Here is a 26,902-nt window from a genome sequence, read left to right on the forward strand (position 1 = left end):
GGCCAATCCATCCCCTCTGCCTGCAGAAACCAAAGATCTGTGGAGCTTGTAGGGGACCCACATTTCTCAAGTCTCTCAGACTGCAAGGCCTACAGTTTCTTGTATTACCAGGCTGTTTTCCTGTACATATCTATGCAGAAAAAAGTACCACTGAGTTCAGTGGGGTTTACTCCCAGTTAAGTAGGTACTGGATTGCAGGCTTTCATTCTGTTCGGGCGCTACTTCTGATTGGCTCCAGCATATCTCACAAGCTCTGGACATTCCATACATATATCAGCTTGTTTGGGCCCTAAATTCTTCTGACAAAAGGGCCCTCCTCTGTGGCCTAGCTATGGTGGAGTCTTGGTTGGTGGGGAGGAGATCAAGGGTGTTCTCTGTGATCCCACCTAAATTGTGGAATTCTGTGCCTTGTGAGACTCCACTAGTGAATTTTCCGTACTTCAAAAAAACTTTTTTAGGCAGGCTTTTCTGGGTAGGTATTAAATCTAATGCCTTCGTTTGTTGCATCTGTCTCTGTTTATATTGTATCTATTTTTTAATATTGTGTTTTTGGAACATTATGATACTTTGTAATTGATTTTATGTGGCGCATAAGCACTAGAAGTGTGGGATATAAATATTTGTGTAAGTAGGTAGATAGATCCAAAATGCAGATATAGGAAAATGAATCTGCTTAAGTATCCTCAAGCATGGTCTACAATTTAGACCAAGGGCAGTGAATATTTTTCAGCCCACGGTGACTTTCCTGGGGTCACATGCCAGTGGTGGGCAGGATTGGAGCAAAAGGGGTGTTGGCTGGGTAGTTTCAAGAGACTTGGCTGTGTTTGGCCCCCAAGCCTGAGGTTACTTGCGCCTGGTTTAGTCATGGTTATGGGCCCCCTTGGGCCTCCTAGCTCAGGTAATTCCCACCCTCAGATAATCTGGATCCTGTGTGAACAGCATTTTCTGTTGAGATGGATCCTGTGTGTGTTTTGCCACCAGCAAGTGGAGAAGAACAGAACAAACAGAAGTGAGAAATAATAAATGGAATCAGAGATAAGCTTTGGCAGATGGGCACATGTTACTAGCTTTTCAGGAACCATTACTGTGAAACAAATAAAGTAATTATAATGCATAATATAAAATGGAGCTTGCAGGGAAGCAGCATGCAACACTGCCATTGAAAGGTTTGTCTAAATTATTAACACTGCAGAGGGTAAATCAGGTTATCCTTCATGGCAAATTGCGGGTGGGTGGGGGGTCCCTCCAATTCTCTTTACCTCATACTGCTTCTTCTATTCTGAGGAATACCACATAGTGATCGGAACATTGTTCTTCAGTGCTACCTGCAAACCACATCAAGCCTCTTGAGGCATCTCTGTATTACAGCCTAAAACTGTCTTGAATGTCATCCATTCTTCCCTATATAATCTTGGGAGTTGCAGTTTAATAAGAATTATAGGCTTTGTGTCCTCACAGAACTATTGTGCCAAAGGTGCCCTGTCAAGAATGAGTGACTTATATATTTTTGTTGCTCGATTAAGCAGCTATGGCCTGGTCTATACACTCAGCAGAAAAATGTGGTGGTACTATGCCAGGGTGTGCAGAGTGGGCTGTACCACTTTAGACTGCGGACCTGAGAGATTTCCCATGTTAAAAAAAAAAGTCATTCAGCATGTAAAAGAACAAAGCACGTAAAAGCACCTAAGGGAGAGATTATTCTCCAGCCTGACCTTTGCTGTGCTACTTTTCTGCTCGTAGACAGTTTTAATTTTTTTTTAATGTGGCAAAATAGAATAGATCATGAAACACTTTCAGAATTCTACCATTGCATTCCCACTTCATTCTTCTTATATGTGTGGCCAATAGTACTATAGAGGCTATTCCTGAGACAGTACTGAGATGTTGCACAATGCTGACTCCGTCTCCTCTCAAAGAACTGTACAGCAATCTCGTGGCCAACAGGACCTATACTTTCTTGCCTTGTCTGACTGCTCTGCTCCCTTCCATTTTCCTCTTAACTGTTCTGCTTCTGGCTGTAGAAACCATAGAGAACATGCAGAGTTATGAAATTCCATCAGCATGCCTCTGATTTACAGTACTCCTTTCCTGACACCTATCTCCTTTCTGTTTAGATTGACTATCGTATTTTGCAGAGCAAAGCAAAAGCTGGACTGTAAAGTCAGGGTAGCATGATCCTATCCTGGATTTACAACTGTGCTGCTAATTCTCTTCCTCTGTCTAGCACAGGTGAGTAAATTTAAGAGGGAAGCAAGGGAGAGTTTATGGCATATGATAACACCTTTGTATCTTGTCCATAAGCTACAACCAGTGCACAATGCAGTGGTTAGACTGCTCACAAGAGCTGGTTACTGGCAACATGCTACTCCTTGGCTAAGAGAGCTGCACTGGCTGCTGATTTGCTGCTAGGCCAGGTTCAAGGCTCTTGTATTAATTTAAACAACTTGGGCCCAAAGTGCCTCATGGACGACTTCATTCCCTATGCTTCACCTAGATCACTGAGATCTTCTGATGGTGCAATTTTCCGTGGTCTCCAACATCCCCAAGGTTTAGTCAGCCTTTGTCAGAGACCAGCCCTGTAGTGAGGCATGTCCTGCACTGTGGAACTCCTTGCTGTTATTTTTATTGATTATAGGTTGGTAATTATTTCTTGTCAATGTTAAGAGTGAATTTTTTTGTTTAATTATTGTTTGCTCGTGGTTAATTTCATTGTGTACTATTATATTCTAATGGATTAATGAATATTAGTTTATTTGATATAAGTTGTTTATTTTAAAGTTACATTTTTATTATGACTTTTTTTTGTACCGTATCAGATTGTTATAAGGTGTGTGATCTTTATTGTTTCTTCAGCTTGTAAACGGCCTTGCCTGTAGTAATAGTTGCTGTAGTACAGCACTGTAGCCACATTTCAATAACATCTCTTAAAGTTCTTGCCTTAAGATACTGAAAGCAAACTAATTGCAACCTCCTCCCACTGTCTCACGATGCTGTTGGTGGAAGGCAATTTGATTCTCTACCATCCAAAAAACATTTCAGCCACCACTGAGCCATCTGACACAAAACTAAGCACCTAAAATTGGGTGGTAAACTACAACAATTTATTGAAAAAGAACTTTAAAATGATACGTGTTATCCTAAAACCACATACCGGTACATATGTATGTATTTAAGTCTTAAATCTTCTTATCATTATTTTCTACAAAAAAGATTTTTTTTTATCATGACAGGCATTGAACTTCATTTGTTCTGTTTTGTCTTAGGCTAGCATCAGTTCAATATGCAGACTTTCTTAGCAATAATTGCTTCCTGCTTGGAGTTGTAGCCCAAATGTGCACCTGAGATTTTTCAGTGAGGAGAGTTTAAGCTCTGGAGACAGGAGCTTTGTGTGAGTTGAATTTTGTAATTGCAGGGAGCAACCTTCAAGCTTCAGAAATGTTCCACCTGAGAGAAAAGGTCAAGCTGCTTCCGGTTTTCATCAAAGTCACCAAAAATATTTTGAATTTTTGCATTGTTAGCATGGGGAAGACAATAATGATTGAGCCAAGTGGTAAAGCAGATTCAAAGACTGCATTACAGTGAGGGTGGGGGTGGGAAGGGAGTCCCTGCATAATTCTGCAATTACAGGACTTTCAGAAAAACAAGCCATTTGTTAAATGAGCAGTTCAGTGCACAGCTATTAAATATTGAGCTCGTGCTGATGTCCATATGTATGCACATACTAGTTTATCACGGAAACAACTTGTACATATCATTTCTATGTAGATGCAGTAACTGATATCGCTGAGTGATCTATTATTCATAACACAGAGTAATCTAAACTAATCCATGATTTTCCATGGTGCTAGCAATATAAAGTCTTGTCGCTTACTATCATTTTTCTATTGGTATACAGGGAGGAAGATTACCAAAAGGAGTTACGGTATGAATTAGGCAAATTCTCCAGAAGATACAACAGCATAGTGTGCTACAGTAAGTCAGCTGCAGCCATACAGCTCAGCACAGCCACAGTAATAAACATGCTCAATACTATTCCCCATTAGTTAGCTCTACTAAACATAGCTAGAATAAAGAGCTTCACATAGACGGAAGAGATTTCATCAGCCTATGTCCCAGTTATAAAAGGGTGGCTTGGTGTGTACTACCTGGGTGTAACACTGTAGTTTGCAATTTTGTCTAGGCATTGCTATTAGCAGGTCCCACATCCTAAACAAATTTAGAATTAAGCTATGGGTCTAATTATGGATTAAAAGTATAGCAATCCACAGTACTTTTTTCTGGGGGCATGCAGGGGTACGCATACCCCAGAACATTTTGTGAATCTAAGTTTGGCCTCATTGAGGGGCAATATTTCAATATGAGTAGGAAAATGAGAGTACCCCTAAACATTTTTTTTTAAGAAAAAAAGCACTGGCTATCCATATAAGCCCAACTTTCCATCTAAGACACAGCTGAGAGGAGGCTATTGCTGCCCCTTCCCCCAAAGGTCATGAACAGGTTTAGTCCTTGCTCTAATGGTGTCCCTGAGGAGACCAATCCTCTTTTTCTTCAGGGGTTCACAATTCTGTCCACTGTCTTCTCTGCAGAGAGTGTCTCATTGTCTTGTAGCAAGTCTAATAAGAAGAGCCCCAATCTTCCTCTGTGGGTTAGGACAGGGATCTCCCTTCCACAGCTCCACTGAACTACAGAGGGCTCATCACCGTGATGGAGAAGCTCTATGCCCCTGCCCATCTCCAGGCTAGAGAAGGACGTCAGGGTGGCCATTTTGTACAGAAACAGCCTTTAGCCCCCAAACAAGTTCATTCTCCTCTCTCCCAGCTGAGAATGTTTGGATCAAAGGAATGCTTAGCCCTTGTTTTGACCCCCCCCCCGAACTCTTACTCCTGGAGCCATTGTAATACATCTGTTGTTGTCTATAACTGTTCTTTCCCCTTCCTCTCTAATACTGTATGTTGAGATTTTTTCCTAGTGCATGGATAGCTGGAATGATTATAGTAAGAGTGCAGGTTGGGGAAGGGGGAGGACCCATTCTCTGGATAATAACCAACATCTTAGTTCGTAAAATCTTGACTATAAATATGCAAATCTCTATTCAGGGATCAGCTACTATAAGCTCTCTTCTCTGATTGAGTCCTTAAGTCACTATGTTTTTCCAGCGGTTTCTAATGTGAAGGCTTACTGCGTATCAAAAATGAACATGACATAAAAGTCGGGTTGGAGTGGGACTTAATCTATACCATAAGGGAAACTGGGCTACCAAAGGATGATCCATGACTCCTTGCAAGTAATATATTTGTACACATTAGGAGAACAAGAACACACACACACACACACACACACACACACACACACACACCCCTCTTCTGTTCAGTGTGTGTGTGAGAGAGAGAGGGGGAGTGCAGAACTGCCTCAACCAGTCCTTGAGGAGTCAGGGAAACTAGCCCCTCTCCTTATCTTTTTTTGTTTTTCACTCCTGAGGCTGTAAAGCAATAGAAGCATTTATATCAATAGGATCTCTGGGTAGAGTGTGAAAATAGCACTGACGTTGGAAACTTCTCTCTTGGAGTTTGTGACAGGTAATGCCTAAAAGAAGAGGAGAGTGTTTGGGGAGTAGGAAGAACAGACACAGGTGCTTCTCTATTTAGTCTTTGCTCTGCCTCCACTTGCATTGGGGAGGCACTTGACCAGTGCTCTGCTCATGATGTGTGACCTGAGGGCATACTCCCTAGTCTGAGGATGGAGCTTCCCTTCATCCGTTCTCTTTCCTCTCTGTTAGTTCCTAGGCAGGGCAGCCTGTATGCAGAATGGTGCAGAAGATCCTATCTTTGATCCCATAATATGAGGCAAGTGTGCACAGTCAGCAGCTCCCTTCTCTCTCCTCTAGTCCAAAGGAGAATTCTTTTCAGTAGCCACAGGTAAGGGGAAAACATGCCCGCCACACCTTGATTTCCCTTTTGCTCCCCAACCCAGCACTGCACACTGGCTGGCAGGTGAAAACATCATTGTGTGCAGACTCAGAGGCACCCTCTGAAGCAAGGTTGGGGCTGCCAATAATCGGCAGTGTGTGGGGGATGCAAGCCCTGGTACAATACCTAAAATGGACACAGTTGTTAGAACTGCCTGCCCTCCTGCTGCCACAGTTCATGATCTAGCCAGTGCAGGGAAGCAACATTTCATTAATTAATCAATTCAGCTACCAGGGGGAGAGCTTGGTTGTAGAGCATCTAGAATTCCCCAAGTTCAATTCCCGTCATTGGGACTGGGAACATTTCCTGTCTGAAACCCTGGAGAGCTGCTGCCAGACAGTGCTGACAGTACTGATGTAGATGGACCAATGGCCTGACTCAGTAGAAAGCAGAGCCCTATGTTCCTAACAAGAAAAGCTACCTCAAATTTCACCTCCACAATGCCAGTGGACGGGCAATGAGATTATATGTCCTGAGGAGTGCTTGGCATTTTGCCCCAGTTTCCAAATCAAAATGTTAATGCCAAGGATGGCGCAAACAATGGATTCAACCAACCAGGGAGAAAGGCTGTAACTGCATCCCATTCCCTGTCTCCTATTGCAGCTGTGTTCCTGAGAACAGACACCTAATAAGCTTTATTAGTGCACTTTTCAAGGGGGAAAGCAGCAGTTCAGTTTTACTAATAACCCTGAAGAACCTCTGCCAGTCAGTGTATACAGTACTGAACTAGATGAACCAATTTTCTGACTCAGTAGAAGGCAGCTTCCTATTCTTACGTACTAAAAAATCAAAGCAATGGTTACGACAGCTGTATTGAAAGAGCCTCCAGCCTTTTGCAGTATATATAACATAAATGTGTTTGCTGTTGTTAACTGTCATTATTGCTGCTATTATTTGCACCCATTTAAGAAGCAAAAAGCCAGACATCTTCTGCAAGGAGCTTATGTTCTATCTAGAATTTGACATGAGGGAGATAACAAAGGATGTGGAGAAAGAGAAAAAGAAAGCAGGGGTAAACTGGGGAAGAAAATGTGCTATTCCTTAGATAAGGAAAACATTGCTTCAGTTCCAGGAATTGCACCTCTGCTTCATTCATGTACTTCAGCAATGAAGCAATATTGTGCTGCCTGTCATTTCAGTGTAAGTACATGACCTTACATTTTGTGAAGCCACCCTGTTACGAGTCGAATATGGTCCCAATCCTATTTATTCAGAAGTAGACTCGGCTGTGTTCAATTGGACTTCCAAGGATGTACACATAGGCTTGCTGCTTCAGTTAATTTGATTTCAATATGCCTAAATTGCATTTGCAATGAGTGTGTATAACTTTTTGTTACCTGCCTCAAGCTCTTGCAATTAGGCACAGCTAATTAGGTCACACTTCTGTCTCTGTAACTGTTACACCTGCCAAGCAGAAAATGTGGCTGGGGGAAATGGGTTTCCACCTGTTGACCCTTGCAAAGAAACTGTTGCTTTAACACCCCGCAGGCAGCAATATATTTATGAGAATATTACGTCCGTTACACTAGTGATGCAGCCCATTCTCTGGCTCTGGCTCCCACCAACAGGGCGGTACTTGCTATAATCCAGCTAGGATTGAGAGAGGAGCTGGGAAGGGACAGGGGGAGCCTATACCAGAGGCAGTTTTAGGGTAGCCCAACCACTCAGCTATACTGGGTGCTCGCACCACAATAATAATGTAGAACAGAGTGCAAGAGATGGGGGGCACTAAATTTTTGTGTCCCAATGAAATTTGAGAACCAAAAGTCTGCCATTGCTACATGGGCAGAGAGCCATTATTTCTGAATAATATCTTGCTCACTACCTAGGAGTTATTCAATGGGAAGCCCCATTGATCACAAACCGACTCCAGAAAATTAGCAGAGAGGGTTTTGCTCTGGAGGCTCATTTTCCAAAAATGAGAGCCTTAGCCTCTCACCAGCCACCTGTCCCACTTACAGCCAGTCCAGGTTGTGGCACTGCCTAATAGCATCCTCCTCCTCATTAGTCTCATTATTGCCCTTGTAGAACTCAGCAGGGGAAAGGATGGGGACAAAACTAGAGTTAGTTGGCTTTGCCTGTCATTAGTTTCGGCTCTAGTTACTGTTTGGGCTCCCTGCCAGTCACAATGGGCACCAGCCACCAGTAGAGTTTGGGTGGTACTTTTTTCCTTTCACAAGTAAGATTTATAAGAGTGATAGCAAGTGCAGGGTTTCTGTTGGAATGCTCTGTGCATGTGCAAGCCACCATAACTCTGCGTAAGCCCATGAAATCCACATCACTTGAACTGCGATAAATATTTAGAAACGCAAGCCTTACTAAATTACCACCTAGAACGACTACACGGTATAGCTAGACTAGCAGCTGCCAGAAATAAATCCTGGTGTTAGTCATTCACACTTTCTCCCCCATGCTATGGAATCTGATTACACAGAGCACTTAGCATTGATTTCTGCTTGCCAAGACACAAAGCCCGGGCTTGCCTGCCCCCTACTCATTACCATCTCTCACCACAGAGGAGAGATTCTCAATCTATATCACACTGAGGCTTTCCAAAATGAGCACAACAGTGTTCAAGTCCTTCCACTAAGCCTGTTTTCTTTTGGTAATGTAGGAGTGATAAGTTCTATATAATAATATGTTTGAAAGAGAAGTGAACAGCTAAATCCTCTGCTTAAAAGACAGGAAGCCTATAGAAATGCACAATGAATGTAAAAGGTTTCTGTTTTCTTTAAAAAAACAATCTTTAGGACTTCCCCAGGTTCTATAACAATATAGTGCAAAGCTTAACTTGTAAACAGAGGCACTGAGATCCACTTCCTACACTCAGGTAAAGTTTAGGCACGGATGGGAAATGGGAAATGGGTTGCTATTATGCCTTCTATAGTGCAAAGCACAGCTTCCAAGTGGGTTTTAGGCTTGTGTGTTGCCATCTGACCAACAATATAACATGTTATGCATCTGTATATATAGATCATAGTACAATAGAATTGTAGAGTTGGAAGGGGCTGCATGGGACATCTGGTCCCACCTCCTGCAATGCAGGAATCTCAACTAAAGCATCCATGACAGATGGACCACCCAACCTCTGCTAAAAAACCTCCAAGGGAGGAGAGCCTAACCTCTTGAGGGAGTCCATTCATTCCACTGTCGAGGAGCTCTTACTGTCAGAAACTTTTTTCCTGATGTTCCATGCAATCATCAAAAAGAAGGGGGCAAAGACTGAGTGACAGGGTGAGACATGCCAATCTTTTTCAGGGCCATATATGCTAATCGCCAACATCTCTCTCCCTTTCCCCCCTTCTTTTAGGAACTGTGTGCATTGTCTGTGCATACAGATGCATTACATGCTATATTGTAGGTGTAGTGGGAGCATGGAAGCATTTGTGCTTCCCCACCGAAACTATGCAGGGGTTGTAACTCCCACTATCCCTGGCCATTGGCCAAGCTTATTATTTGAGATCCAGGATGGATATAAGGGCAAATCTGAGACCATACATGTTGAATTAGCCAAAAATGCATGCATCCCACTGTTTCCAACGATGGCCAGCCAAATGCCTTTGGGAAGCTCACAAGTGGAGTGTGAAGGCAACAGCCTTCCCATGTTGCTGGTCTGCAGGATTCAGAAGCATGTTGCTTGTGAGGGTAGAAGTTGCATTTATTTTCTGTTGCTGATAGCTCTTAATGGACCTATCCGGTGTCCAGTTTCTCTAATCTTTTTTTCAAAAGCCTACAGAACTAATGGCTATTACCACTGTTTGCAGCATTGAAGTTTGCAAGCTAAGGTAAGTTTCTTCTATATGTCCCAGGCCTACTGCTAATCAATAATACTACTTCTATGGGTCACCCAGTAATAATTTATTAAATTTGTATATTTCCCTATACCCGCAGGTCTCAGGCCAGTTCACAACATAAAATCCCATTATATGAACACAAAATACATAATAAAAACAAAAACAACTCAACAATCCCCCTCCTTCCCATGTAGTATTGTAAGGTGACAACTTTTCCCAGATCTTCTTATGCCCTTACCATGCCAAGTGCATAGTTTCTCCTAGGTGTGGTAGGAGAATCACCCCATACACAGGCCTATATACAAGGGGAACAGAGCTGCCCTGTCGCTGAAAAAAGCACCTTGCATCAATGTTTAAATCATGCGATTTTTCTAGGGTGACTATGCATTCTTCTGAGAGGACCACCCTCTATCTGAAGGGCTGTCTGATCCAAGTCTGCTTTAGAGATTATAAACCAAAAGAAGGGAGAGCAGAAGCAGCTTTGAACCTGCTCACCAGCACGGGTCACCTGGTCCCAGCCTTCCCCACTATGGTCAGTTGTCTTGCGATCCTATGTAACTATGTGAATTATTTCTAAATTTGCATTTGTACATGAACCAATGCAAATTGTATGCAAATATGTGCCTGCTTTTATCCCCCGCTTTGGTGGTGCATTTCCTCTATTCCCCCCCCCCCGTGATGTGCCATCAGGTGCCCTGTGCCTCTCTATATGCTATCTGTGAAGGTTACATGCACCTACATAAGGGACAGGGTGCTACAGGTAGGCTCTTGCCTATGCCACAATATAGTTGTTGATCTTCAAGTTGCCATAGAACTCTTTTTTGCTACAACCGACTGATGGCTACAGACACGCTCTTCAGGAATTTGCCTCAACACTGGAAGACAGCACTTGTAAGGAATAAACATTGCCTTTGGTCTTGTCACATGCAAATCTGTACTCATCCTAAGCACATGCCACATACTAGGATGTAAGGCTCCAATCCTGTGCACACTTTCTCAGGAGTGTGAATAGAATGGGAACAAACATGCATAGGCTTGTATTCTGTATCCATTTGAAACCCATTGGACTGACCTCTGAGTACATATGCTTAGGATGGGGGCAGAAAGAGTTGATTCATGATTTTAAGATACCTACAACTTCAGAAAGGTGGTTTTTTTGGGGGGGAAACACCTTGCCTCGCTTGCTCCTTTTCTGGTCCTCTTCTCTTTTCAGTCTCTCTCAGTTTCTTTCTTTAAACCACTTCCCTTTACCCCCTTTTCTTAATTTATTCTATGCCTCTGCTTGTACAGTCATGCCTCCAGAGGGAGGTTTGTCTCACACTTCAGATGGAAGCCATTCGAGCTTTTAAAGATGCGTACCACTTTAAAAAGAATAATTACAATACTACCGGGTGCCTTCTGATTCCATTAGCCCCCAAGGGCTGGTCTGTGTGTCCTTTCTTAATTGGTTTTTGTTCCTTTGATTTTACAGACACAAATGCAACGTGCCACTGATTATGTAGCATACGGAATGCACAATGGAAACAGCTATTTGTACAACAGCTATTCGGTTACAGATATTGACAGCGGGTGCATGCAGACAAAAGACACAAAAGCAGTGCAAGCCTACATGCCAGCTGCATGTGTTAGGCTTTCACACACCCATGGTTCCCTCCCCCATAAATCGGAAAATACGTCCTTAGGTAAGGAGAATTCTTACACACAAGGTCTGCATTGTGCTGCTTAATCCTCTGGACAATCCAGATCCGCACTTGAATCTTACCTTCTGGCCAGTCTCTTAATCCAATGGCTCCCCTGGATCCAATCCTTTCCCCTTAACCCACACACGGAACTGCTTCTCTTTCACATTCACAGCATACAAGCAGGGTTTGCTGTCACCCGGTTCTACTGCAGCCTTACCGCCCGATTGGCTTGAAGCAGGCAGTAAATTAAATCAAGCCCCTCCTTATACTTCAGTTATCATGGGAGCATAATGAATTATTTAGTAAAACTACTGGTGGGCAGGCTTGGATATCACACAGCCCTGCTGGAGAGGGCAGGAGTAGTCTTTTCCCGAAAGGCTGCTGCATTGAAGTAGCACCCAGAGACAGATTCAGTGACTCACCCTATCAGCTTCCTAGGCAGAGAGGCAGAGAGAGAGGAGAGGATTTGGTTTGAGGGCAGAATTCTCTATCTGTAACCTTTCCTCCCCTGCCAGCACCAAACCTTCATTAGAGATTGTTTCAGAGGAGACCAAATAATGCTTGGGGCTAGGAGACAGGAAATGTTCCCTTCCACATTCGCCATTGGTACTGGCTCAAAATAATATGGGTCAGTTCTAGGTTTGGGGCTGTGTGTATTCTGCAGTTTTCACAGCTGTGAGCACTGAAATCAGCATTCAAAGTCTCTGCTTTCCTTTAAAAACAAACCCAAACATTTTATGGAATTGGGGGGGGGGGAGGGAAACAGACAATTTTTGCAAGTAAAGAAATGAACACCCAAAATATAACATTTGGAGCTTGACAGGAAAGATACACAGTCATTACATTTCTGTAGCTGGACTTAGTTTGGAATTGAGTTACACAGCACCAACAAGTTTCTAGCTTCTACAATTGAGGGTGTGACATTAAACGTGTGATTGTATTTAACTTGTTTCCCCTGTAAATAACAGCTATGTGAGTGAGTGTGTGTGTGTGTGTGTGTGAGAGAGAGAGAGAGAGAGAGAGAGAGAGAATTATGATTAGGACTGTGGTGCATACAAACAAAGTACTTTTTTCTCTTACGGCACATTGTTAAAACTGTGGAGTTTTCTCCCATATGCTATAGTGTTGGCCCCCAATGAGAATGTGTCTAATTCTCTTTAAAAGATAATTACCGTATTTTTTGCACCATAACACTCACTTTTTTCCTCCTATAAAGTAAGGGGAAATGTCTGTACGTGTTATGGAGGGAATGCCTACGGGTGGCGGGGAGGATCTGCTGCAGTCGTGAGCAGAGGATCCATGGTTCCCCTTCCTTCCCTCCTCCGTGGCTCGCTTTGAAACAGCAAAGTGGGAGAAGAGCCGCTGAGTGGGGAGAAGAGAGGGACAGAGAGCCTGCTTCTTTAAAGGAGCAAAGTGGGAGAGGAGAGGAGCCGCTTACACGAGTGTAAGCGGCTCCTGTCCGGTTGGCTCCTTTAAAGCAAGCAGGCTCTCTGTCCCTCTCTCCTCCCCACTCAGCTCGCTACATAGCAGCAAAGTTTTTCAGCTCACTAAGCCTGGGATGAGCGGGAAGGAGGGAGAAAAGCAGAGCCTGCTTGCTTTAAAGGAGCAAAGTGGGAGAGGAGAGGAGCCTTCTCCTCTTATACCCCTCTCCTGCATTATTAGCAGCATCCTTCTCCACACACCCCACACGTGCTCCTTGTCCCTTGAGTGCTTTTCCATACCTCCCCACTTAAAACGTGGTTACAAAGCACGGATCCACATGGATCCTCAGGATTTTTGCACTGGGTCACCCCAAATTCACCATCAGATCACATAGCATGTCCATGGCTACATCTTGCACCAAAAAAATCACACACCCACTGTTGCCTGGGGCCGCAGTGGTGCAAAAACGTGGTTACAAAGCATGGATCCACATGGATCCCCAGGATTTTTGCATTGGGCTACTCCAAACTCACTGTCAGATCACATGTCTGTGGCCACAGCATGAACCACAAAAATCATACATCCACTATTTTTTTTCTTTTTTTCTTTTCTTGTTTTCCTCCTCTAAAAACTATGTGCGTGTTATGGTCGGGTGCGTGTTATAGAGCAAAAAATACGGTAAACACATTCACAGAGGATGAAGCTATCCAGTGGCAGACTTTGGGCTCTCAAATTTCAGAGGTGCCCTGTATGACGCTAAAATTTGGCACCCCCTGCCTCTTGTGCTCCATTCTACAGCATTGTTGTGGCACTCCCTGCAGCACAGCACCTAACCAGTTGTGCTACCCTAAAACCACCTCTGGGCTACCACTGGCTACTAGCTGTGGATGGATAAGGTTTAACTCCACTGTCAGAGGAAGTATGCCCCCGAATGCCAGTTGTTGGGAGCCATATATGACAATGCTGCTGCGGCACTCAGGTCTTGCTTGTGGGATTCTCTTGGGCATCCTGGCCAGTCACTGTGAAAACAGGATGTTGGATTTCGCCTGATCCAGCAGACCTCTTCTCATGTTCACAGAGTCTTGATAGAAACCACCACTTCAAGCTGCTTTTCTTCCAGCACAGAAGCTTCCATTCAATCCAAATTGGTACAAAAACCACAATCTCTAATTGTAATGATGGGAAGCTAATATTGCCAATTGTGTGTATCACGCTTTGCGTCATGGTGCAAAAAGTTTATCTAGATACACACCACAGATATTGTTTCACTATTGTATCTACTTACCTGCGTTTTTCTACAATCAAGCAGTATATATAAGCCGTTTCAAGAGTTTAGAGCAGGCATCCCCAACCTTCAGCCCTCCAGATGTTTTGGACTACAATTCGCATCATCCCTAACCACTGGTCCTGTTAGCTAGGGATCATGGGAGTTGAAGGCCAAAACATCTGGAGGGGATGCCTGGTTTAGAGGTTTTACTACAATCAAGCCGGATATATAATTTTTTAAAATGCACAAATAAGCCCTGCTGAACTCAGTCAAACTTCATACCTGGGCATGCATGTGCATAGGATTACAATGAGCCATCTAAGTAGCAAGTCCTATTCAAATCAATGGGACTCCACCTTCTGTCCAGGTATCACCCCATTGCTTGCAAGACGACATGGTTTGCAAGGCATTTCCCTGAATTGTGTCCCTTGTATTTATGAGGTTATGATAACCGCACCACCTCCTCAAGAGCAAGAGGTGATTTTACTGATTCTGTAGTCCTTCCCTGTCCATGGTACTGAAACCCTTTGAACTGTTTGATCTTATTTGCTGTTTCCTCTCTGGAAATTGTTTTCAGTAACTCCAGAGCTGCCCCTAGCAGCAGCAGCAGCAGCAACAACAATGTAATATCATGTTAAGCTGTTGTTGGTAATATGCTGTTGTTATATGACATTGTTGTTTACAGTCCTTTGTGGTTTTCCCCCAGCAGCCTTGTAAAGTAGGTTGCAAGAGGGAAACTGGCAGCTGAATCTGCTCGGAAAAACATGTGGCACAGCCTTCTTGGGACTGTACCATTTCAGAATAGGGATGCGGGATTGCATCTTTGAAAGCTCCCTACCTTGCCCCACCCCCTAGTAAAGAATTTAATATATAGGTGATTTTTTTGATTTGCCACTTTTTGTCAAGGGAACATCTGCCCAACTTCCCTTTAAAAAATGAGATAAAATGAGAACTTCTAGAACAGTGAAACTAGGGTGCAAACACTGAGCAAATGTCCCAGAAAACCAAAACAAATCAACATTCTTTTCTCAGACTTTGTTTTCCTTTTTTGTATTCAGCTATGGTCTTACCAGAGGACAAACACGTGTCTAAAGACAAAAAAGGTCTCTTGCTGCAGGCTGTTTTCCCTTTCCAATTAAGAGGTCATGACGACTATGCTTGTTATCATGGTTACTTCATAGCTGTGCTAATAAGAATCCTAGAGGCCCTAATCAGCATCCAGGCTCCATTGTGTTAGACGGAACAAAAACAGGCATAAGTACAAAAGGAGGCCTAATCTGTTGCCGATTATGCAACAGGGGATTACTGAAAATTTAACAAGGATATCAGCATGATGTGCAGATAAAGAGAAGAGAGACAGGACAAAAGGGAAATTCCATCTGATTGGTTATGAGTATGATAGGTGCACATTTTATGGGCTATATATGGGACATGAAAGGATCCATCTCATTTGATTGTTGGGCTACTGGAACAAATTCACTGATAGGATATCTATGGATTTAAGTCCGTTTATTTCAAGGGGCTACTTTGAGTATGACGAATGTTGGATAGCCACCCATTATCATTATTCTCCAGCAATTGTACATACATAAGCAGAGCCATACTGGATCAGAGCAAAGGCCACATCTCATTCTCGAAAATACGGTAAATGAAATCCCTCCCAAATTCACATCATGTGAATAGTGGTTGAAAATTTTGGGAGGCTGTTTACACCCCACCCTAATATTACACAGAACTATGCTAAAACCCGTCTTCCTGACATCTATTTTTCTATGTTCAAGGAGCTTTTGTTGATTGGAGGAGCATTCAGCCATATGACCTCTTCTCCCTTAAATCTCAAGTGGTACAACTGAGACACAAGTTTATCATATCACCTATTTGTTCATTGCTTGTTTTTTGGAACTAGGTCAAAGATAATAATACCAGGCCAGCCAGCCAGCCAGCCAGCTCATACTGAAGACAAGCTCTCTCCACTGTGACACTGATAGGAACCCTTATCTCCTTAGGCTCATCTGCAGTCTCATACTATGCACCCTTTGGTTGGTTGCCAGGCAACTATTTAAGAAAAACCACCACATTATTTTTGCAAGGGATCTTCCAATACAGACTCCTTTGGAAGTCAGTCTCTTACTGTTACATTTGAACACACACAAGATCGAGATAGGCACATCTCATTAATGAATTGCTGCCTATCAGTATCAATGGCGGAATTGCTCAGGTCTCCGTCATGAATGCCAGGACATGCTAGCTGTTGCTAGTACTACTGATGGACTGATTAACATTTGTCTACTCTTGAGTGGTTTGAAGCTATGATAATCCTTTCTTTAGTGATCTTAACTAAATAATTATTTACCTTTTAATGCTTTGGGTTTTTTATTATACAAAAACATCTCAAAAGTACACTATGTAAACAATAATTATACATAATTATAAATAAATGCATGTTAAATTATTAATCAGGGCTCTTAATGGTACAAGATGATGCTTTTTATTTCTATCCACATTACATTGTTGTTTTGTATAATAAAAAAGGCACCCAAAATTGTTCATAAAAGTTGTCCTTCATTTAAACGAGACCACAAGATTTGCCATATATCTGCCTCTAGAGCATTTAGAAGCAGCCCAATCCATTTGGAATCTACTTTGGGTTATTCTAATTAGATTATTTGTTTGAGTCCTAATGTGATTCCTTTTTTGGGGGGTGCAGAAGGGGTAGATTCTGCTGTTCTTCTCACTTTGGAAAGATAAAGTCAGAAGAGGGTCTTAACTGAGGAGCCATTTCATGCATTCTGAAGTTGCTACAAGGAAATGTCTCTCATCTATGATGATACACACACAACTATTTACTGAATTTCCATTTGTTGGGATGTTGTGGCCAACAGCAACTTTCTAGCATGTGTCCACAGAGCAAAAGGGTCATTAACACACGCTTGGCATGCCTTTTATTTGTATGGATGCATTTGCTTGCTTGCTTGTTTTGTATTTATGTACAGTGGTACCTTGGTTTAAAAACAGTCCTGTTTGCGAACTATTCGGTATAAGAACTCTGCAAAACTGGAAGTAGTTAGCTCGGTCTATGAATGGAAGCCGAACAGTGGAAGGGCACCGGCAGTGGGAGACCTCATTAGGGAAAGCACGCCTCGGTTTAAGAATGGCTTTGGTTTAAGAACAGACTTCCGGAACAGATTAAGTTCGCAAACTGAGTTACCACTGTATTGTGTTTGCTGTAATTGGTTTTAGTATTTCTTTTGCAAGTCACTCTTGAGTCATTTTTATGACCAAAGCAATAATCATCATAATAATGAGCTGTGTGCTTTCAGTCAAGGAACAACCCTTAATGGGTTCCCAGAGACTGCAGAATTATAGGACTATGCAGAAAAAAAGTGTGTGTAAGGATACATTTACCTCTTTCTCTTCTCTTTTTGTAATATGGACTCACCTTTCCTGCTCATCAGACGCTAACACATTTCTGGATATTCTAGTCTGAACTGAATACATAGTGTTGCTGCTGCACCAGGCACCTGTCACTCCGTTCAGATTGATGGATGCAACCTAGCAGCAGGAGAGCCAGTAGAAAAGAGTCATGTCTTAGCTTTGAGCTCAGGAAGGCTGCAAACAATAGGAAGCAATCCCAGTGTGTGTAGAACCTCTAATTAAACAGAGTTTGCAAAGTTCATGCATAATTAAAGGATAGGAGAATTCGGTTCCAGAATTACTCATTTTGTTTTCAACCGAGGTACGATTTACAATCTCTTCCATATACCATTGCTCCTTTTTATACACATGCACTTCTTTATAATTATGTTCATAATCAAATAGGCTAGGGGCAGAGTCCAGCTACCAGTGACCATATGAATCATGCTTCTGCTAGGGGCAATATGCCACGCTCCGCCGTGTGTTTTCTTGTGAAACAGATTTCACCGTTTAGGGTAGGAGGGATGGAATCCACCTCCATATGTTTTGCTAAATGTGTCTGTTGAGTACTAGCAATGGGGAATATTAGCTTTGAAATGTGTGAGGCCCCAGAAAAAATGGTTACTATACATGTCTGTCCTTGCTAGTTTGTGCAAGCTATAATTCATCCTTGGTTGCTGTTTTTGTTTATTGGGTGTTTCAACTTAGAAAATGAAGTTGTTAAATATCAGCAGTGGAGTTGACAACTTTGGTCTTTCCACAGGGGATAAGTCAGCTGTCCATTTAACTCTTTACCTTGCTGCAGTGTTGAGATGCTTCATGACCTGGGGCTCCCCCCATGCTCATATACTTAAAGATTCTTGATCAGGAATGCATAAAATCTTACAGGCAATTTTTATATCCTGAGAATTTCCATATTAATTAGCAGAGAGGAAAAATAAGCCACCACTTAATACATGTTTCAGCAAGGCATTAGTATAAACCAGAAGGTAGCAAGAAAAGAAGGAAAAGAACTATGGTAATTTTAAAAACAGGACAAAAACTGGAGCCCTTTGTACTGGGCATTGCTCTAATTAATATGATGGAGCACCGATCTGTTTAGAAGCAAAACAGGGCCCTTCAAAAATTATAGTTCAGGGAACTTCCTATATCTGCAGAAGTGCATGCTTGTAAATCAAAGTTTTGGTTTTTTTAATTATAAATTAACACACACACACACCCCCCAATAATAATCCCAAACTGACAAGAACCTGTGAGCTTTCAGGAAGTAGGGAATGCTGATGGTAGTTGACCCTGACCTTAACTCAGAAAACTTTATTCTCCTGCAGAAAGACTGGACAGCTCCATAAAGCTCCTGTTACAAGCTTAGGGGATGGAAAGAGAATGAAACAGTCCCACTTGTCATCCGTAAGCATCAAGCCAGGCTCTAGGCTAAGTGATTTTTCCAAGGTAAAGGCTGTTAATGACTGGGAGGAACTCAATTCTCAAGTGGATGCAGGCAATTTATCAGGTTATAATTAGGATCTTGGAGCTTTCTCCAGAAGGAATAAGTCAATCAGCATTTTACCCTGGCCTTCTAGAGAATAATGGAAGGGGATGGGGGAATAAACAGAAAAATAAAAGAAGATTTACTCATATTAAACATTGCCGTAAACTGGGGGTGGTCAGTATCTCCAATCTTGAGGGGCCAACTCAAGTCTCCAAACACCAGTAGTGCATTTTGCTGTACAGTTTAAACGGCTCACAAATGGCCTGGCTGCCACAATAAATTTCCCACCATCCAGTTGTGAGGGCTTCACAGTTCTAGAGAACATGCCCCCAGACACAAATGTGCTCGTGAATTGTGCTGCTGAAATGATCAGGGATGCACGGTTCAAACCAAGCCATCTATTCTCTCTCCTTTTTAATCCCCAGTTCCAATAATGTTGTAAAGACCTGAACATTTGGAAGCAAAACAGGCTATTTAACGTGTGTATGTGGCACGTGCTCGAGAGTGCTCATAGAGTTTCAGTTAACACCTTTGCATATAACAAACTTTGTTACACTTAAATGAAACTGAGTTGGAAAAGGGCTTTTTAAAAAGTTGGTGTAGACTTCATGAGAAATGAATCTCCCACTCTGCTGTGCCATTTTTTTCTGCTTCAACTGAATAAAAAGTCAGTGAAAAATGATTGTGGTAGGCAATGATGACAGAGAGATAAGAACATAATTTATCTTTGCTGATGGATGAAAATACATCACAGGTTGTTGAGGTGGGGGGAATACACAAAGATAGAGTACAATCCAGCCAAAGTTAATTATTTGCATGTCACATTGTTATAAAGATGAGAGATTTAAGCACCTGCCTAATTCTCCCATTGAAATAAATGGAGCTCAAAGTGTTTAGCTTTGGCTGGGCCCTGCCCAATGTAGCTTGCATCTTTAGGTGCCTGCATTGAAAGATGGACTAGCACCATGCATTGTCCATCAAGGATCAAGAAGATATTGTGCACCTGCATAGCTACAGCCCCTAAGATAGGATGAGCAGGGCATCATCATCTCACCCCCACAACTTAAACCATTCGTTCCATAGTCAGGAAGAACCAACACATTGAACTGTCTCCTAGTCCTACTGCCCAGTCCCATTTTATCTGCTTTTTCTTCCCAGGCTGCCTGATGAAGCTGGACTTTAACCATGGTCTGTGGTTAAAAAGTCTGCAGGTACTCTTTCCATCCCTCTGTCACCAAACCTGATAGCACTTTCACGAATAGAACAAATGGCCTCTGCCTGTGCCTTGGTTGCTTGCAGACAAACATTCTCTGCTATTATTTGCGGCATCGCTTCTCCCTCCCATCCCATCTCCCTCTCTGGCAGGTGTCTCTGTTCAGCCTTCTACTTATTTATATGGAAGAGCAGATGGTTTGAGGGCTGGGTTCTCTTAGACACTCTTTGCGTGCCAGCATATGCACGTGTGCCATTTTGCATGGGTAGGTTAACTCTTGCAGCAGCAATATGGGGAGAGAATGCCAAGTACAGAAGAAAATGGGAAGCCTTAGAGATCCAGTCCAGTCTTCTCCTGCCTACCTTCTGCTCAGCTAGTCAAATGAACATATTTCAAGTGCTACTGTTTAGTTGTCAGCATGGCCTAGAACCACTTGCCGCTTCTGTATTTCTCTTTGCTCATTTTGTGTTCCTATGACTGAATAAAATGCATTTGCTGAGATCACTACAAATTATTTATAAAAGTGGCTTGTTTCATTTACTTGTGATGCATGTTCAATCAACTCTTCCCCACCCTTGTTGACATTTCTAAGTAGCATCACTGTTAGGGCCAGATGTGGGGAGCAGGTCTGCCCCCCCAGACTGCCAACCCAAATACCCCACAGTAGTAACTTGCTGCTAGCTTGCAAGGAAGCAAACAGGGGGCAGACTCTGGCACAGGAAGGCAGATTCTTCTCACACATACAACATACACTCTCTGCAAGGAGCATCTTGGTGCAGGACACCGAACTGGGAAGCTCTGAGCTTTGGGTATTCTGTTGCCTACCTCTTCCTTTCACTGAGACCTTACTCAGAACAACTAAATGTCAGGGCTCATGATTCTGAGCTGAAATAATGCAAGAACCGGAGGCATAGGATCTTTGGCCTGGGCACTTAGTGCTGGCATTGACATACAGATACACACATCTATCTACAGCTGCAGCAGTTCATCTAAGCCCTGGATAAGTAAGCTGTTCACCCCTTCCTTGTCTTCCAGAATCCCATGCCAAATTGACACGCTCCCTTCCCGTCTTTTTTCTTCTGCTCTTTTTAGCCTAGAACTCTCTCTCTTCTTCACTTTAGGGTTCTGAATGAAGTAGGATATTAGACAAGAGGCACTAGTGGATTTATGTTTTATATACCGTACCGAATTGTAATTAATATTCACATGTTAAATGTGCATACATTTGAGTTTCCAGAGAGATGTGTAACAGAGTTCCTACTAAGAGTCTGGGCTGTGAATCAATAAGTCACCAGTGAATCTTAATTCTGCCATGAATTCACTACTTGGCCTTAGGCGAGGCTCATTTTCCACATCTGCAATATGGGGGATACTAATACTGACTGTCATGAACTGGCAGGACAATGGGGAGGAGAAAGAGGATCCCGGTGAGGGGTGTAGCTGGGACTAGGACACAAGCTGGGGATGGGGAAGGAGAGGTTGGTGTAGGAAGTACTCACAGATTGATGGAAGATGATTAAGGACTTGGGGGGGGTGGTAGTGCACAGGAACCAGAGCAGCAGGACCCATCACAAGAGCCACCTGTCTCCACAGACATGGTGGACTCTGAGATGTAGGAAGTAGCAGGTGGGGTGCTCCAGGAGTCTGAGGCAGGCAAGGGCCACAGCCCAGCTCTCTAGCTGGCCAGGTGGGACTCACTAGCTCTGGGAGGACGTGTGTGATTCCTCAGCTGGAGTAGGCTTGGAGCAGGTGAGGGTCACATGTCTCATCAAGCCCAGATACGGCAATCAGCAGTCAAAGTACAAAAGGGAAGCAGAGCTGAGGTGCTGTGTCTGCTCAACAGCCCATGCTGAGGGACCTCGGTTTGGAAGCCTAGGATCAATGCAGGACTTTGGACATGCGGATTGACCCTGCACTGGGGACTTGACATACTGACTTGCCACCTGGTAGGTCAGGGGCTCAGGACACTGACTGACCTTTCAGGGTTGTTGGAAGGATTACCAATAGCTGCATGTGGAGTACAATGAATGTTTGAAAGCACTAGCCAAAGTCAAGTATTATTAATGGCCACACTGAGCAGAGGGTTTAGAATAAAAACCCTCCAACTCTAAAATTATTATTTGCTGTCATTGCAGGCAAATTACTGCACATAAGACATGTGAATTTATCTGTTTTGGCACTTGGAGAACATACATCTGCCTCAGTCAGTACTAATGATGAGGATTAAGAATTTAACAGCATGCTTGCAAACCAAGCTGTGAGCACAAGAGTCTTTAAATGGTGGAATAATGTTGGATAAACCCCCCTTTTTAAAAAAGCATGCATCATACTCCAGGAGTGTGTGGGCAAACCTGCACACACATTTAAACTCCCTCTTTTTAAATTTGGTATGATTCCTTCACACATGCTGCTTGAAATATAAATAATGACACAGGGGTCAGGATCAGGGCACAAGAAGCAGAGGTAAAGCTGAAGGGGGGGGGCGGCAAGTAGGGGAAATTTTTGTCCACAAAGAGAGAGAATACCCTTCATTCCCTAGGCAACAATGATGATGTTTCCTCTTTTCACACTATTAGCCAGCTTTTAGTGGCTACATAGTGATGTGATATCACATTTATTATGTAATCCCCAATTGTGTAGTGAGGGAGGAGCTGCAGAAGGCAAGAACATTAGCTGAAAAATGGCCTTGAAGCAGAATAACATGTTTGTGTGTGTGTGGTTTTGCAAGTAACCTTTTGCATTCCAAACTTCGCGCCCCTTTAGCCCCTCAAAAGTTAATTGCTAATAATTCAGCCACTGGTTACAATCAATCTGGCTTGCCGATAGGTTCAGACAAAGCATGCACATTTCAGCACATTGGTCAGATTGGAAATTCAAATCTGCATTTTCCTAGACTCAGTTGATATATGAATGTGCCGCTGAAGCATTGCCTGTTTGATTCTGTATTAAAATATACAAAAATTATCTCTTTCTCTTTGACTCAAGTCTGATCTTACTGACTGTGGTTCTCATTGTTAGATTTAGAAAGAAACAGCTGAAGCCATCCTTTCATCCATAAAGGCTTTTAGTGCCTAGAACTTAATACTAGTCTAACACACCATATCCCTGTTCCTTAGCACGCCAACTGCACCATGTTAGGTTGAGATCAATCACTAAGCCGTCTCTTTATGATATCAGAAATGGCATATGGCATGACAATCGCAACGCTGGTCCCTCCTGCCCTGCCATGTGTTCGTGACACAGAATCTGGCCAATTCCAGAGTATCTCTGCTTTAGAGCCACTGAGAATGCAGATAGGCTGAGCTATTTATGTCAGTTGAGCAGAACAGTTGCTGATTTCCCCAACGACTAATACAGCAATGTTCCAAGCAGCCTTCATTTCTGACACAGTCTTCCTAGCTCAACACTTCCCGGAGACCAGATGCTTTCTTCATTAGAGGGAAGAGCTGGAATGTTTACTAAACACCAGCTGGCATGGGCTTAGTGCCCTGTTGCATCCACCGCTTTCACCTTCATCAGCAATGGCTTAGATCCCATTATCCCCATGCATGAATGGAGAGCATATCCACATGCAGATGGTGGACTGACAGTTCTCTCTTGGTTGCAGTCCCTTGCTCCCATTGTATGCATGCCACTTTGGAAGGTCATTTGACTCTCTGGACTGGGACAGAATAAAGGGTTATAACCAGGGCAAATGTTGGTGGACACTCTCTGTACAAACATGAGGATGTTGGGATTCAAGGCAATGTGTGGGTCCAAGTTACTATTTGGTCCACAAATTTTAAAAGGAGGGCAATGAGCAATTCATGTCTATTCACTTAGTACAACAGATTGATTGTGATGTTGTTAAAATTTGAATCTTTCCATGCAAACCAACTGAGCTGCACAGCCAAACAGCCTAGCCAGTTTGGAATATTACCTAATTCAATGCACTTAATTGCAAACCACTTTCATATGGTGGAATTCTGCGTGATCTCTAATTGCTGTTGACCAGGAAGCAACTGCATTCAAAAGGCTGCCATTTCAGTTCTGTGTTCTGTATGGCACTTCAGGTTATCATCATTTGTTACAGCTATCTTATGTATGATTGAATAAAACAATGCATGAAGTGTCATTTCCTTTAACAAGCAATCTATCTATCATCTATCTATCATCTATCTATCTATCTATCTATCTATCTATCTATCTATCATCTATCATCTATCTATCATCTATCATAATTTGTGGGGCGGGAAACATTTTAAATGTTCTTGCTAAACAGGTGAAAGTCAGAGACCATGGCCAATATAGGCAAATCATCCAAAGATCTTTCAGCGCATCCCAATCTACCTTATGGCCACACCCAACTCATTGCATTTTCTAGCATCTTGACATTGTGCGTTTCCCAGTCTCTGCTGCTCATCATTGCTGGTAGAATAAGGTAGGTTGAGCAAATGCCCCAATGTCACAACATGGGGTAAGTGGTAACAGCATGTTGTGTAGACAGGGGCCTGGAGCTCTTGCTTCACAGCCTATACCCTTCTTGTATTGTCTAGTTCCACCCTTCAGGTACAAAGTTCAAACCTATAGATCAAAATCCTATTACAGCCAGAAGGATGCATACTTAGGTATTTTCTCTCTCCTGCTTCCTACAAAGCACTGCACAGATGACAGCAATATGTAGCAAGAGCAGAAGAGGGTGGAAGAAGGAACTATTTAGCCTCTCAGCAAATGATGGATATATCAGAAGGGTAATGGCACAGTTTGCTCCTTTTGTTTCATTTCCCTCCATGGAACTCATCAGGAACAATTCATATTCCACCTTGGAACAAGATAGATCCTTTGACTTACCTCCCGAGAAATCTTCACTCTGATTCTGAGATTCTTTTTCACGAGGTTGCAGGGTATCTGGGGCCCCTCCAGACTGGCGTGTTGTTGTTTTGTGTGCGTATTCTGCAACATGTCAAAGCAATAAGAGTTTATTAAGTGGGGGATTTATTCTGAACTGTACACATATCACTTTGCTTTATTAGTTTTTTGTGATGCTTCCGCAATGGTACTGCGTTATCTAAACCACTTTGAGGTTTCTTTCTTACAGTCAAGTGGTATATAAGTTTTATGAAATAAATAAAATTAAAGGATTGCGGCTGGGATTTAATTCCATTTATTTCAATGGGGCTACTATGAGTATGAAGAATGTTGGCTATCCAACCATTTTTCTGTGAACTGCCCTGAGACCTCTGGGTATAGGGCAATATATAAATTCAATCAATCAATCAATCAATCAATCAATTAAAAAAAAATCACTATTCTCCAGCAGGCCTTTGGCTCACTGACATCCTATACCATTTAAATGTTTTTGCAGTAGGGGAGAGTTTTGTTCTTGTTTTGGTTTTTCTCTTTATTATGTATTTTGTGTTTTTATTTTGTATTTCTATGCTGTAACCTTCCCTGAGATCTATAGATGAAGGGTGGTATACAAATTTAATTAATTAAATTAATTAATTAATTAATAATAGAAGCTCACCGCTTCCCCAGTGGGTGTCGGTTGCGGACATTTCTTTGTTTGCCTCCTTCCCAGTTGGCTGGACCGGCATGGTTGTTGGGCAAGGGTGGGGGGTTCCCCATGGCCATTGCGACTGTGGGGGGTTTTACCTCGTGGCCAGTAGGATGGCTCTGTGACTGGGCCCGCAATAAAGAAGAAGAAAAAGAAGGAGAAGGAGAAGGAGAAGGAGAAGGAGAAGGAGAAGGAGAAGGAGAAGGAGAAGAAGCTGCTGCAGGATTTCAGCAGAAACCTGTGGGGCTGATTGGAAACGAAGCAGTATGTTTGCCATGAATCTTCTGCAGGCACAGACAGTATTGCAAGGGTATAGAAGTGGCCCCACACAAAGAATCAAGACTGCAGAATAAAAAGTATACCTGAAGGGGCCCGTGGGTGTCTCTTGCTGCAGACCAACCAGCTTCTGTCCCTTACTTTTCTGCCTTTTGATCCAGGCTCAATATTGCTCTTTCTCCTTGCATGGGGATGGGGCATAGCTTGGTGGTAGAGTATTTGCCTGGGACAGAAGGTCCCCGTTTCAATTCCCAGCACCTTCAGCTAGGGCTGGAAATGTTCCATGTCCGAAATCCTGGAGCACTGATGCCAAAGGAGACAATTCTGATCTAGATTATACCAAAGCTTGAAGGTTTGACTGTGCCAATTCTGAATGTATTGGATTTGTGACCATTATGTTCAGTTGCCTTCAGTAGCAGTAAAGCTCTGCTGGATGAAGTACAATTGCTTCTGGTCTATTTTTGGGGAACTCTGCAATGTGTTTAAGTTTTTTTCTCCTCTGGACGACAGTAGGCAGCAATGCTTTGCACAGTTACCTGGTAGTAAATCCCACGGAATTCCGTGGGAGTTACTTCTGAGGCACAGGATCAGGCATAGTAGATTCCTGCAAAAACTGAAACGTGCAGGTCCAGACTTCTTTTTCTTTGCTTTAGAAAATCTATTAATGAAGCATTCAGGGATGCAGAAAAGCCTTTACTTCCTGGCGCTCTAATATATTTCATTGGGCTCTGCTGAACTTCTGACCTGCCCACAGCTTTTTCTCTGGTATCTCTTACAACTGCTTGATTGAATTACTGTCTTGTCAATGGTGAAGCTACAACTGCGCAGTTCTTCTTGGATGCA

The 26,902-nt window shown here is 42.8% G+C and overlaps 2 protein-coding genes across 4 annotated transcripts in view; one reads left to right on the plus strand and one right to left on the minus strand.

Annotated features, from left to right (window-relative positions):
* The window catches only part of SYN3 (synapsin III), a 181,413-nt gene extending 169,572 nt beyond the window's left edge, over positions 1 to 11,841 (minus strand). The window contains exon 1 of one of the 3 annotated variants that reach the window (XM_081879476.1): positions 11,523 to 11,841. The gene's annotated coding sequence lies outside the window, so the exon portion shown is untranslated. Of the gene's footprint in view, positions 1 to 11,459 lie in introns of all 3 variants that reach the window. The other 2 variants (XM_081879477.1, XM_081879478.1) reach the window with 2 other exon arrangements.
* LOC309351713 (uncharacterized protein) lies at positions 5,796 to 19,079 on the plus strand. Its single transcript, XM_081879549.1, has 4 exons — positions 5,796 to 5,915; positions 10,136 to 10,292; positions 11,232 to 11,442; positions 18,874 to 19,079. Exons 1-4 carry the CDS (start codon positions 5,839 to 5,841, stop codon positions 18,912 to 18,914), a joined length of 486 nt encoding a protein of 161 aa, XP_081735675.1. The 5' UTR covers positions 5,796 to 5,838; the 3' UTR covers positions 18,915 to 19,079.
* Positions 19,080 to 26,902: the final 7,823 nt, after the last annotated feature.

Source organism: Podarcis erhardii (assembly GCF_964252035.2).
Source record: "Podarcis erhardii genome assembly, chromosome: 10".
Taxonomy (NCBI): domain Eukaryota; kingdom Metazoa; phylum Chordata; class Lepidosauria; order Squamata; family Lacertidae; genus Podarcis; species Podarcis erhardii.